Below are 15,356 nucleotides of genomic sequence, written 5' to 3'. Positions count from 1 at the left end.
CTATTTATTCTGTTCATTGAATTTTCAAAAGTTCAGATATTATGTTTTTCATTGCTAGATTTCAAGTTTCCTCTTTTATGAGATTGACTTCTTTTTTTCCCTCAGAATTGTCTGATGTCTATTGCTTTTTATTTAAAATCTTCCTAAACCACCAGGATACGAAAGAAGGCAGAGTGCCATATATACAGTAGCCCTCTCAGACCATTGTCCAACTGCCTAACTGCCTTTGTCATTGCAAGTCTGATTCTTAATTTTGATCTCTCTTTCTGGTTTTAACTGTGAGCTCATTTTAGTAGGACTGTTTCCCCAGGTGGTCTTCCATTTCTCATTTGTGGAGGTGTCCATGTGGAACAGTTTTACATTTGTCTCTGTGGAGGGCTCTAGGGTTTTCTCTGGTCCAGAACAAAATTTTAATGTTAATTTCTCAGTTTGGGTTCATGTGCCCATCAGTAGCCATTCTCTTCTCCAGTGGATCTTTCTGACCCAGGGATCAAACTGGGGTCTTCTGCATTGCAGGTGGATTCTTTACCAGCTGAGCTACCGGGGAATGGAAATTTGATGGCACCCTTTATGAATGATGTCGATTTCTCACTGGGCACTGCATGAAGTATAAGCTTCCTGTCCCTTCATTGACTCTTCTTTGTCTCCTGAGTAGGCCGCTAAAGTAATTTTAGTTCCCATTTATACCCAAGGCAACCTTTCAGATCTTCTGGGTTTAAATAGTGAATCCAGCTCCTCAGCTTGCTCAGTTCTAAGAACTTTTGTTTCTGTGTGGGTATAAATGCACTGTTTATTTACAAATTCCAAACCAATGTGCATCTCTACAGCTTTATCACCTAATTACTTTTCCAGCTATGCATTGTCTCTTCTTTGATAATTTGCTTTTCATTCTCTCAAAAATGGTTCTATATTTCCAAAGTTATCATTTTTTATGTAGCATTTCCATATGCTTGCAGTAGGGTAATTGCATGGTTCAGGATCAACTGAATTCTCCAGAAGTCAGCATTGAATTTCAAAGATGAGTTTGTTCTGATTTTGTCACATATACAGCTATTCAGAAGTAAAATATAAAACAGACAAAGATTTTCATGGGTTAGGAAGGAAGGAATTTTTGCTGAGGAAGTATAAAATTTGGCTCTTGATTTAAAGTTTTTTCTGAATGTATATAAAAATCACATTATTATACAAAGATTGTTTATTTCTTATATTTCAGAACCTTATTTGGAGCCCTTCATCTGCACCTTGGAGGAGCACCTGAGGGGCCAGCTGGCACTGGAAAGACTGAAACTACTAAAGATTTAGCCAAAGCTGTAGCCAAGCAGTGTGTTGTTTTCAACTGCTCTGATGGGTTGGACTATCTGGCTCTAGGAAAATTCTTTAAGGTTTGAGTTTACTCCTCATTTATGATATGATAACTTCTCAGAAAGACTTTTTATAATGAAACATAATTTGATGCATATAAAAGACTTCCTGTAAGTAGAGTTATATCAAAAGCTTATTTGAGAAGGAGTTCTACTTCCCTCTCAGATAGTAAAGAATCCACCTGCAACATAGGAGACCCAGGTTCAATCCCTAGGTCAGGAAAATCCCCTGGAGAAGGGAATGGCAACCCACTCCAGTATCCTTGCCATAGAATTCCATGGACTGAGGAGCCTGGTGGGCTGCAGTCCTTTGGGTTGCAGGGTGGGACACGACTGAGCTGACTAACACTTTCACACTTTCTACCTCCCTCTTCAGTCCTTGCTTTATAAAGGGTCAGTATTCCTGATAGTAATGAATGAGTGGTATCCCTTCAATACACTGGACAACTAGAAGTTTGAGAACCATTAATTTAAGTGAAAGTTGCTCAGTTATGTCCGAGTCTTTGTGACCCCATAAGTATAGTCCATGGAATTCTCCAGGCCAGAATACTGGAATGGGTAGCCTTTCCCTTCTCTGGGGATCTTCCCAACCCAGGAATTGAACCCAGGTATCCCTCATTGCAGGCAGATTCTTTACCAACTGAGCCACAAGGCAAGCACAAGAATACTGGAATGGGTAGCCTATCCCTTCTCCAGTGGATCTTCCCGACCCTGGAATTGAACCTGGGTCTCCTACATTGCAGGCAGACTCTTTACCAACTGAGCTATATTGCATCATGTAAATACTGAGTTCTCTAAAGACTTCATTATTAATAAGTTATGATTCAATAATTTACTTTTATAGACACATTCTATTTAATCTTTTTGGTGAACTTGAAATCCTTTTGTTTTTTTCTTATTCTGAGTCAGACTCCCACTCTTACGAGTTAGTAAGATTGCAAAAGGGGGAGTGAAAGATATAAAGTCCCTGGCTAAGTTCACTGAGTAACCTTTGAACATCTGGTCATTTTGATGCCTTGTTGCTATAGTTTGTTGTTCTTTAAAATATTAGGTGGCACAGTTGAACACAAAATTATCCATGTGGGATTATGAGTTCCACTTGCTTGTTTTTTTAATTTCTATTTTTGTATACTTTGCAAATTAAAATTTAATGATTCTTTAATCCTTAATTTTCAAAGAAGCTCCAGAAAAAGTTAATATTGAAAAAATACTCAAATCATTTGTGTACCTATGACTGATTTGTGTTGATGTCTGGCAGAAACCAATGCCATATTGTAAAGCAATTGTCTTTCAATTAAAAATAAACAAATTAAAAAAAAATTACTAGGCTATCCCACAGTATAAAAACATTATAAATAAAGAACAAATAAACATGTTTTAGGATAAAAAAAAAACCTACTCACACTAACAAAACATAACAACCGTACCCTATGAGTAAACTATTCCTGACTGAAATATGGCCTAGTCATTTTATAAAAGATTTGGAACATAAGAAGTTTCTATATTTTTGACACTGAAACAATTAGAATAATAGTAAAAGAAAGGAAAATATTATAATAAGTAAAATATGAAGAAAACATTTGAATGATCAGTAGCTATTTCAATCATCCTCTATAATGATATACAACCTCACTGTAATGATTATTAAAGAAATAAACAGCAAATCTAAAAGATTCTCTGTGTACTTTAAATAGCCATTATATTCCTAAATGTTTCAAGAAAATTCTGGTATGCACTAAGTTTTCAAATCCATATAATAATATTCTTAATTCTTTGAAATAGATTCATATATTAAAATATTGGACTCTATGGGAGAGGGAGAGGGTGGGAAGATTTTGGAGAATGGCATTGCAACATGTAAAATATCATGTATGAAACGAGTTGCCAGTCCAGGTTCGATGCACGATACTGGATGCTTGGGGCTAATGCACTGGGACGACCCAGAGGGATGGTATGGGGAGGGAGGAGGGTGGAGGGTTCAGGATGCGGAACACATGTATACCTGTGGCGGATTCATTTTGATATTTGGCAAAACTAATACAATTATGTAAAGTTTAAAAATAAAAAAAAATATTGTTTTGTTATTGATAAGTATTGACTATATGGACAATTTATATTAGAATCATGCTGAATAATGGGGGTACAAAATTAAAAAGACAGAGATCTTACTAGAACGTCACAATCTGTATAACTCTGAAGACGTGAATTCATAAGCATTTTGTTCTCTGTGATTTCTAATCCTTTTATTATATCATGTGTTAGATTTCTAAGTCTTAGAGTCTTCACTAAATGGTGAAAATGTACTATTCTTTGACATGCATGGTGTTCATGTTTAATCCAGTGTGTTTGAGTAGATGGAACTGTACATAAATCCAAGGTTAGCCACTATTAGATATGTGGCATTGTACTAAATACTTAACATCTTATGTGACATAGCCCTACTTTCCTTGTATAAAAGATATATACAAAGTGCCATGCATCATGTCCTGCATATTATAGGTACTTAGGGAAATACACATACATACATATACAATCTGGAGGATGTACACTCAATAATCATTTTTGCATTTCTTAAAAATTTAATTTGAATTTGGACTCAGCTACTCAAGTTTGACTTTCCAGTTTTTCCTATGACCACATGGCACATAGTTACTTGTGAGGTAGCTGTAAGTTAGAACTGCAAGCTGGGGCCTCTGACAGCGTTAGCTGGTCATTAAGGTACTCAGGTTACAGGGTAGTCTCATTGACAACAGGGGTCACCTTATTTAAAGGATTATTACAATCCATTCTATGGAGTCCATAAGGAAAAAGCGAATAAAATCAACTTGTAACTAAAAAATAAGAAAGGCTTTGAAATTATAGATATACATCTAAATGCCAAAAAATACACAGAGAAAGTAAAAAAAAAATCAATTGGAAAATTTTTCAATTCATCAGACTCTTTATTCATGCAGAATAATGAATTGGTAATAAAAGAGTAAGCTGTCTTTAAAGATAAAGGTGAATAAGCAATTTCCTTGATAGGATATTAAATCTGTGAGGAGATGAGGTGAAAATACAACATTTCAATGTAATATTCAATCAGATAAAATTGAAATTTTTCATTACTCTTTTCTCCCAGGGACTGTTATCTTGTGGTGCCTGGGCTTGCTTCGATGAGTTTAACAGAATTGATTTGGAAGTGCTGTCTGTGGTTGCTCAACAAATTCTTACTATCCAAAGAGGTAACGGACTAGTTTGTCTCTGCATTGTGTGAAAACAGTAGAAATATAGGACATAATGAATGGCACGAGTCACATTTATATGTGGAATTGCTAAGTCATTTCATTCTTGATTACCCACAGGTATTAATGCAGGCGCTGATTTACTCGTGTTTGAAGGAACTGAATTAAAACTTGACCCCACGTGTGCTGTCTTTATAACAATGAACCCTGGATATGCTGGACGATCAGAACTGCCTGATAATCTAAAGGTACAGAAAAGGCAATTATATAATCTGTTTCCTTGCTGTGATTTACAAAGTTAATATATAAAAAGAACATGCTCTTCTTGAATTTTACATAAAACATTTCCTTTTAGATGTTATATTTTAGACAACTGTTTTAGAAAAATTTTAAAGCTTTGATTACCTTTAAAAAATATGAAATTTCCAGAACTTCTATTTTAAAACTGATGATAAGTATAAAAATTGGAAAACATAGGAAATATTGGAAAAGGTACCTATTCAACTGTTTGCTGCTGCTGCTGCTGCTGCTGCTGCTGCTAAGTCGCTTCAGTCGTGTCCGACTCTGTGCGACCCCATAGACGGCAGCCCACTAGGCTCCTCTGTCCCTGGGATTCTCCAGGCAAGAATAGTGGAGTGGGTTGCCATTTCCTTCTCCAATGCATGAAAGTGAACAGTGAAAGTGAAGTTGCTCAGTTGTGCCCGACTCTTAGCGACCCCATGGACTGCAGCCCACCAGGCTCCTCCGTCCATGGGATTTTCCAGGCAAGAGTACTGTTTACTGTATGGTATTCCTCAATATTAAATGTTGAAATCAGACAATTGTGAATACTGGGGGAAGGTCTGTTCATGTTAATATTATAATATGAGCATTTTTCTATCTTCATGAACATAATTCAAACTGTAAATAAGTTTATTGAACTGTGTTTACAGTTTGAAATTTCTATTGCATTTAGTTTTCCTTCTTTATAGATAATACTGCAATGGGAAATTTTTACTTAAGTAAAAAAAGCCTTAAGGCTTTTCTCTATTTTAAGGTATTTCATTAGGAGATTCATAGGACCAAGAGCTGTGTTGCTGAATTGCCTCTAACAGAGGTTGAAACAATTTACATCCCATATCAATTCTCAGTTCTCCTTAATATCTAGCATTTTGTTTTCTTGTAAGAACAAAATAGCTAATTGACTAGACTAGAATCTTCATTAAAAAAAAAAAAAACAACTTTGCTTATTAGTGAAATATGATCTTTCCCCCTTATCTTTGTTAGACCTTTTATATCCTTTTCTGGTGAACTGCAAGTTTATGGCTAGTGCATGGAGAAAAAAGGCTGAATAATAATAATACAGTGGTAATTGCAGATCCAAAACCAAGTTTTCAGACTCTAAATCCTACATTCCTTCCATTATTCACATTTTTAGAATGACAGCTTCTTAGATTAGGTGAGGTATTTTTCTTTTCCACCAAAAAAATTTTTGATTGGACCAACGGCTGCCAAGAATTTTTGTGGTATTTCTGTTCCTTGGACTTTTCTTTGCTTGATGTGATGTTTTAATACTTTGCCTTTGTGAAGGAAAGTATGATTTAAAAATGGAAATTGGTAAATCCTCCTTCATCTAAGAAGCATTTTGCGACTTTTTATTCCAATGTACATTTGGAAAAATATACATTCCAATATATATTGGAAAAAAGCAAAATGGCTGTCTGCACAGGCCTTACAAATAGCTGTGAAAAGAAGAGAAGTGAAAAGCAAAGGAGAAAAGGAAAGATATACCCATTTGAGTGCAGAGTTCCAAAGAATAGCAAGAAGAGATAAGAAAGCCTTCCTCAGCGATCAGTGCAAAGAAATAGAGGAAAACAATAGAATGGGAAAGACTAGACATCTCTTCAAGAAAATTAGAGCTACCAAGGGAACATTTCATGCAAAGATGCGTTCAATAAAGGACAGAAATGGTATGGACCTAACAGAAGCAGAAGATATTAAGAAGAGATGGCAAGAATACACAGAAGAACTGTATAAAAAAAGATCTTCACAGCCCAGATAATCACAATGGTGTGATCACTCACCTAGAGCCAGACATCCTGGAATGTGAAGTCAAGTGGGCCTTAGAAAGCATCACTATGAACAAAGCTAGTGGAGGGGATGGAATTCCAGTTGAGCTATTCCAAATCCTGAAAGATGATGCTGTGAAAGTGCTGCACTCAATATGCCAGCAAATTTGGAAAACTCAGCAGTGGCCACAGGACTGGAAAAGGTCAGTTTTCATTCCAATCCCAAAGAAAGGCAATGCCAAAGAATGCTGAAACTACCGCACAATTGCACTCATCTCACACGCTAGTAAAGTAATGCTCAAAATTCTCCAAGCCAGGCTTCAGCAATACGTGAACCCTGAACTTCCAGATGTTCAAGCTGGTTTTAGAAAAGGCAGAGGAACAGAGATCAAATTGCCAACATCCGCTGGATCATGGAAAAAGCAAGAGAGTTCCAGAAAAACATCTATTTCTGCTTTATTGACTATGCCAAAGCCTTTGACTGTGTGGATCAGAATAAACTGTGGAAATTCTGAAAGAGAAGGGAATACCAGACCACCTGATCTGCCTCTTGAGAAATTTGTATGCAAGTCAGGAAGCAACAGTTAGAACTGGACATGGAACAACAGACTGGTTCCAAATAGGAAAAGGAGTACGTCAAGGCTGTATATTGTCACCCTGCTTATTTAACTTATATGCAGAGAACATCATGAGAAATGCTGGGCTGGAGGAAGCACAAGCTGGAATCAAGATTGTTGGGAAAAAATATCAATAACGTCAGATATGCAGATGACACCACCCTTATGGCAGAAATCGAAAAAGAATTAAAGAGCCTCTTGATGAAAATGAAAGAGGAGAGTGAAAAAGTTGGCTTAAAGCTCAACATTCAGAAAACTAAGATCGTGGCATCTGGTCGCATCACTTCATGGCAAATAGATGGGGAAACAGTGGAAACAGTGGCTGACTTTATTTTTCTGGGCTCCAAAATCACAGTAGATGGTGATTGCAGCCATGAAATTAAAAGACGCTTACTCCTTGGAAGGAAAGTTATGACCAACCTAGACAGCATGTTAAAAAGCAGAGACATTACTTTGTTAACAAAGGTCCGTCTAGTCAAGGCTGTGGTTTTTCCAGTGGTCATGTATGGATGTGAGAGTTGGACTATAAAGAAAGCTGAGCGCCGAAGAATTGATGCTTTTGAACTGTGGTGTTGGAGAAGGCTCTTGAGATTCCCTTGGACTGCAAGAAGATCCAACCAGTCCATCCTAAAGGAGATCAGTCCTGGGTGTTCATTGGAAGGACTGATGTTGAAGCTGAAACTCCAATACTTTGGCCACCTGATGCAAAGAGCTGACTCATTGGAAAAGACCCTGATGTTGGGAAAGATTGAGGGCAGGAGGAGCAGGGACGACAGAGGATGAGATGGTTGGATGGCATCACCGACTCAATGGACATGAGTTTGGATAGACTCCGGGAGTTGTTGATGGACAGGGAGGCCTGGCATGCTGCAGTTCATGGGGTCGCAAAGAGTCGGACACGACTGAGTGACTGAACTGAACTGATACATTTGGAAAGCTCTTTTGGTCTAATTTTTTTATTCACTCATGTTTTTCTTTTATTCAGTAGGATTAATCTGAATACATAAGTATTCGTAAAGGCAAAATATCTGGGGCCATCATGGGTCGAGTCTGTTAATGCCCTGTGTGGACTCCTCCATGTTTTATTTATTGTGCATTTTGAAACAGTGGTGCTTGGAATAGTTTCTTTCTATTTTAGGTCAAAAGCTGTTCTCAAATTCGAATAGGTTTTTGTTGTTTGCATTGTTCCTTTTGTGCAGTCTTCTTGGTTAGAGCTGCTATAAAACATGTCTTTTCAAGTATATATGGAAGTGCCTAACAATTTGGAAAAATGTCTTAGCCGGAAATGAAAGATATATAGATATAAATGTACGGGCTTCCCAGATGGGACTAGTGATAAAGAATCCATCTGCCAATGCAGAAGAGGCAAGAGACACAGGTTCGATCCCTGAGTTGGGAAGATTTCCTGGAGTAGGAAATGGCATCCCACTCCAGTATTCTTGCCTGGAAAATTCCATGGATGGAGGAGCCTGGCAGGCTACAGCTCATGCATCGGCCTGCAGACAATCAGACATGATTAAATGTCTGAAAACTATCTATTTAAAGCCTGCTGAGACCCAGAAAGTGTTTTAATGTCTTCAGGATCATCCTTGAAGCTTCCCTCTTCTTCACCCAGCATTTTCAGCCAGTTACCAAAACCAGTCTTGTAACTCCTGCTGTTCCTGGCCAGTGCTATGGTCATGCCTTGCTCCCACCCCTCTTCAGTATTCTCTTACATGTCTTACTGCAATGTTTCACCTATCACCATTGTGATAGCTCTTTCTCTCTATATATATATGATGTATATATGTTTCACAAATTCTTAAACATATATATATATATATATATATATAAAACATATTCTTATTTCAGTCATCAGCTTATGGTCAGTTGGGTTGTTTCCATGTCTTGGCTGTTGTAAATAGTGCTGCTGTGAACACTGGGGTGCATTTATCTTCTCAAATTAGAATTTTCATTTTTTTCCCCTAGCTGTATGCCCAGGAGTTGGATTGCTGGAGCCTATGGCAACTCTTTTTAGTTTATGGAGTACCTCTGTACAGTTTTCCATGGTGGCTGCACAAATTCACATTCCCACCAACCATGAAGGAGGGTTCCCTTTTCTCCACACCCTCTCCAGCTTTTATTATTTGTAGACCTTTATATGATGATCATTCTGACCACTGTGAGGGGATACCTCACTGGAGTTTTGATTTGTATTTCTCCACTAATTAGAGAAGTTGAGCATCTTTTCAGATGCCTATTGGCTATATGTATGTTCTTTGGAGAAATATTTATTTAGGTCTTCTGCTCATTTTTTGATTGGGTTTTTGCTTTTTTGCTGTTGAGTTATATGAGATGTTTGTATATTTTGGAAATTAAGCCCCCGTTGGTTGCATTGTTTGCAAATATTTTCTCCCAGTCTGTTGGTTGTCTTTTCATTTTATTTATGGTTTCCTTTACTGTGCAAAAGTTTTTAAGTTTGATTATTCCCATTTGTTCATTTTTGCCTCTATTTCCATTGCCTTGGAAGACTGACTTAAGAAAATATTGGTACAATTTATGTCAGAGAATGTTTTGCCTGTGTTTTCTTCTAGGAGTTCTATGATATCCTGTCTTATATTTAAGTCTTTAAGCCATTTTGACTTTTTTTTCTTTTGGTGTGTGTAAAATGGGAGGGAATGTTATGACTTCTTTGATTTACAAGTGGCTGTCTAACTTTTCTAACACTACTTGCTAAAGAGACTATCTTTTCACCATTGTATATTCTTGCCTTCTTTATCAAAGATTGACTGTAGGTGTGTGGGTTTACTTCCGGGCTGTCCATTCTGTTCCATTGATATGTCTGTTTTTGTGCTATTTTGATTAATGGAGTCTTGTAGTATTGTCTGAAGTCTGGGTGGGTATGCCTCCAGCTTTGTTCTTTTTCCTCAGGATTGCTTTGGCAATTCTGAGTCTTCTATGTTCAGTTACTAAGTCATGTCACACTCTTTGTGATATAAATTTTAGGATTTAGTTCTGTGGAAAATGTTATGAGTAATGTGATAGGGATCGCATTAAATTCATAGATTGCTTTGGGTAGTATGGAAAATAGGCATATTCTATATCTTCTGATGTCACAAAGTCAATAACATGATACATTGTGGCATCCAACTCTAAAGGCACAAGAAGAAGAAAATGCAAGTGAAACTGGGCTCAGTTCCAGTGACGGAGCCTGGCCTCTGTGACACAAGGCTGCTTTGCACGACAGAAGTAGGAGCTAAAGGACGTGTGAGCATCTGGGGAGATTTGAGGGAGTCTGGTGTTCCAGGTGAACAAGAAGTCAGGGGTTCATTGAGGGTTTTGTCCTACAGTCAGGAGGATTTGCAGATGCTAACACATTCTGATACATAGCTTTCCTCAGAGTAAGCAGTGTGAAACACTCCGTTAGTATAGAGAAAAAAAGTGAAATAGATCCTGAATCCTCCATTTCACTCAAGCAAAACCTAGCTCATTTCTGAACAGGTCGCAGCATTATAAAATCTATTTCTAATCTCTAAAGGAAGAAATGGTAACAAGTTACTGCTTGAGATTTTGTTGTTGTTCTTCCAAACATGTAGTTCTTTGAAAGCCTCCTCTAGGAAGTATTTATAATTCCTTATGTATTGCCCTTCTTCTTCCACCCTATAGGGCAGAGGCAGTAGAATAATTATTCTCAATCGTTTATTTCTGCTGAGGTAAACATGGAGGGTAATGCTAACACTGATTACATGTACTGGAATTTATTCAAGCTCTGGCAGTTTACCTGGATCTATACTTTCCCGTTCTTTTTTTTTTTTTTTTTTACACACAAGAAAGTATGCCATGGGGTAAGCCAGAATCCAAATTAATTTTTAAAGCACTAAATTACCCTTTCATTTCATGCAAGGATGCTCATGATAAAGGACATAAATGGCAAGGACCTAACAGAAGCAGATGAGATTAAGAAGAGGTAGCAAGAATACAAATAAGGAAAGCAAAAAATATCTTAATGACCACTATGGTTTGGTCACTTACTTAGAGCCGGACATCCTGGAGTGTGAGGTCAAGTAGACTTTAGGAAGCGTTATTATGAACAAAGCTAGTGGAGGTGATGGAATTCCAGCTGAGCTATTTCAAATCCTAAAAGATGATACTGTTAAAATGCTGCACTCAGTATGTCAGCAAATTTGGAATACTCAGCACTGGCCACAGGACTGGGGAAGGTGAGTTATCATTCTGGGACCAAAGAAGGACAATGCCAAAGAATGTTCAAACTACCATACAGTTGTGTTCATTTCACATGCAAGCAAGGTAATGCTCAAAATCCTTCAAGCTAGGCTTCAGCAAAACGTGAGCCGAGAACGTCCAGATGTACAAGCTGGGTTTACAAAAGGCGGAGGAACCAGAGATTAAATTGCCAGCATTGGTTGGGTCATGGAGAAAGCAAGAGAGTTCCAGAAAAACATCTGCTTCATTGGCTATGCTAAAGCCTTTGACTGTATAGATCACAACAAACTGTGGGAAATTCTTCAAGAGATGGGAATACCAGACCTCCTTACATGTCTCTTGAGAAACCTGTATGCAGGTCAAGAAGCAACAGTTAGAACCAGACACGGAACAATGGACTGGTTCAAAATTGGGAAAGGAATATGAGAAGGTTGTATATTGTCACCCTGCTTTTTTAACTTATATGTAGAGCACATCATGTGAAATACTGTGCTGGATGAAGCACAAGCTGGAATCAAGATTGCCGGGAGAAATACCAACAACCTCAGATATGTATCTCATGTCACTCTAATGGCAGAAAGTGAAGAGGAACTAAAGTCACTTGATGAGGGTGAAAGAGGAGAGTGAAAAAACGGATTTAAAACTCAACATTCAAAAAACTAAGATCATGGCATCCTGTCCCATCACTTCATGGCAAATAGAAGGAAAAGGTGGAAGCAATGACAAGTTTTATTTTCTTGGGCTCCAAAATGACTGTGGACGATGACTGTGCCATGAAATTAAAAGACGCCTACTTCTTGGGAGGAAAGTTATGACAAACCTCAGTTCAGTTCAGTTCAGTCACTCAGTCGTGTCCAACTCTTTGTGACCCCATAGACTCCAGCACAACAGGCCTCCCTGTCCATCACCAACTCCTGGAGTTTACACAAACTCATGTCCATTGAGTCGGTGATGCCATCCAACCATCTCATCCTCTGTCATTCCCTTCTCCTGCCTTCAGTCTTTCCCAGCATCAGGGTCTTTTCTAATGAGTCAGTTCTTTGCATCAAATGGCCAAAGTATTGGAGTTTCAGCTTCAGTATCAGTCCTTCCAATGAGTATTCAGGACTGATCTCCTTTAGGATGGACTGGTTGCATCTCCTTGCAGTCCAAGGGACTCTCAAGAGTCTTCTCCAACACCACAGTTCAAAAACATCAATTCTTTGGCACTCAACTTTCTATATAGTCCAACTTTCACATCCATACATGACTACTAGAAAAACCATAGCTTTGACTAGATGGACCTTTCTTGGTAAAGTAATGTCTCTGCTTTTTAATATGCTGTATAGGAGAGTGAAAAAGTTGGCTTAAAACTCAACATTCAGAAAACTAAGATCATGGCATCTGGTCCCATCACTTCATGGCAAATAGATGGGGAAACAGTGGAAACAGTGACAGACTTTATATTTTGGGGCTCCAACATCACTGCAGGTAGTGACGGCAGCCATGAAATTAAAAGAAACTTGCTCCTTGGAAGAAAAGTTATGACCAACCGAGACAGCATCACAAACCTAGACAGCTAATTAAAAGGCAGAGACACCACCTTGCTGACAAAGGCCCCCTGTAGTCAAAGGTATGGTTTTTCCAGTAGTTATGTACGGATGTGAGAATTGAACCATTAAGAAGGCAGGGTGCCGAAGAATTAATCCTTTTTAAATATGGTGCTGGAGAAAACTCTTGAGAGTCCCTTGGACAGCAAGGAGATCAAACCAGTTAATACCAAAGGAAATCAACCCTGAATATTCATTGGAAGGACTCTTGCTGAAGCTCCAACCCTGATGCTGAGAAAGACTGAAGGCAAAAGGAGAAGGGGGAGGCAGTGGATGAGATGGTCAGATAGCATCACTGACTCAGTGGACATGAATTTGGTCAAAGTCTGGGAGATAGTGGAGGACAGGGAAGGCTGGCGTGCTACAGTCCATGCAATCACAAAAAATTGGACATGACTTAGTGACTGAATAAGATAAAAGAAAGTTTGTATCACCCTAACTTAGGCATTGACCAGCTAAATCACTAGTTCATTCATTCATTCTCTATTTTATTGATTAAAAAAAAGTTATTGAGAACCTACCTTTTAAAAGAGGTACCAACTTTATAGTAATTCTCTTGCATTCCCCACCCCCCCCAGGTATGTAGTAGTTTTAAGCACGTGCTTAAACATCTCTGTTACAAGTTATTTGTTCATGCTCTATACTTTTAATATTTTATTATTTCCTTTCTTGAATTCTAAACTTATTGATAAAATAGCAATGCTAAGACCTCTAGCTAGTAATTAATGTAATGCATTGGAAGGATCTTGCTTGATGCAAGTCTTTTCTTCTCAATTAAGTGTCATAACAGATCACTAAGGCAAAATGTCCTTATTCTCAACATGCCTTGTGTTTTCTGTAACTTAGCTAGTTCCCAAAAGGTATTTATAACCTGTCTGAATGTGACTGTAATTCCGTACAATTATTATTCATTATTTGAATATAATTGTAATTTTATGTAACACTGTTGTTCTCCTGCTTTAGTATAGGAAAGCCATGTTTTCATGCTTGAGCTATTGAAATAAGTTCTGATTGAAACTCACCTTTTAAAGTTAAATTTTCTTATTCTTTCCAAATATATTCAGTTTTCTATTTGCCTTCCATCACACAACATTTGTCCCACAACATTTAAAATACCATGAGGAAAAATTATCTTAGAATTAGGAAAATGGATTTATCTCTAATAATAATCATTCCATACTTGTTTTCAGCTTTTTTCCCTTTATTATGCTTGAACTGACATGGTGACTGAAGACGCAAAAAGGTTAAAAAATATCTCAAAATTCATCACTTATGTAACATACCCTTGTTATTAGGAGTTACCTTAATCAATTAGATATCTAGAGATCTTCACTTAGAGCACAGTCTCCCAATACCAGCCACTTTCTAACAGCTCCAATGAGAAACCCAACATCTTAGCAGAGTCTGATGCTTTTTCCCTGTAACATGTCACTTTCTACAAAGGAATAGAATATAATGGATACTTAATACTTAAGTAAGTTGATAATTCACCAAAGCCCCAGGTATGACATAAATTTGAAGTGTTCTCAAAGCATAATTTCAGAAAAAATATTTGGATAAAAAGTTAATGGTTTCTTCATTATATAACAATAATAAGAAGTCACATTTTAAAATGTTTTATCTATAGGATATGGATATTATAACAACAGTATTACAAAAAAGCTATAACACTGTAGCATGCTATAAAGAGTCGAGCTATCTTCATGATGGCCTGTTTATAAAGCACCTTTTCTCCACTCCCATAGGCGCTCTTTCGGACAGTAGCAATGATGGTGCCTGACTACGCTATGATTGCTGAAATCGTCCTGTACTCCTGTGGCTTTGTCACAGCTCGGCCACTGTCAGTGAAGATTGTGGCTACATATCGCCTGTGTTCAGAGCAGTTGTCGTCACAGCATCACTATGACTATGGAATGAGAGCTGTGAAGTCAGTGCTTACCGCTGCCGGGAATCTAAAGGTAAAAAACTCGAGTAACTTCTTTATTTATTTATTTATTTTATTTTATTTTTTAACTTTACAATATTGTATTGGTTTTGCCACTTCTTAACTCATTCATTTCCTGTTTGTAAATCACAGGACCATGTGTCTTTACAGAGCTCCAATAACTGATTGGTTCCATCAACTGGAAAAAAAGTTCCCTATTGTACTAAAATAGTTGATCATTTGCATACATGAAAAAGGAAATTTTATGATTTGTAAAACCTTAGCCATGTGATTTGGAGAAGGCAATGGCAACCCACTTCAGTACTCTTGCCTGGAAAATCCCATGGAGGGACGAGCCTGGTGGGCTGCTGTCCACGGGGTCGAAAAGAG

General features: G+C 37.7%; 1 protein-coding gene across 4 annotated transcripts in view; it reads left to right on the top strand.

Annotated features, from left to right (window-relative positions):
- DNAH7 (dynein axonemal heavy chain 7) overlaps positions 1-15,356 on the top strand; it is a 252,750-nt gene that overhangs the window by 104,311 nt on the left and 133,083 nt on the right. For all 4 annotated transcript variants that reach the window (XM_061440697.1, XM_061440686.1, XM_061440708.1 and 1 more), the window contains exons 25-28: positions 1,214-1,382; positions 4,483-4,585; positions 4,706-4,833; positions 14,788-15,000. In XM_061440697.1, coding sequence (XP_061296681.1) covers positions 1,214-1,382; positions 4,483-4,585; positions 4,706-4,833; positions 14,788-15,000 — 613 coding nt within the window. The remainder of the gene's footprint in view (positions 1-1,213; positions 1,383-4,482; positions 4,586-4,705; positions 4,834-14,787; positions 15,001-15,356) is intronic.

This window comes from Bos javanicus, chromosome 2 (genome assembly GCF_032452875.1).
Source record: "Bos javanicus breed banteng chromosome 2, ARS-OSU_banteng_1.0, whole genome shotgun sequence".
In the NCBI taxonomy this organism is placed as follows: domain Eukaryota; kingdom Metazoa; phylum Chordata; class Mammalia; order Artiodactyla; family Bovidae; genus Bos; species Bos javanicus.
This window is presented reverse-complemented; position numbering and strand designations above follow the sequence as displayed.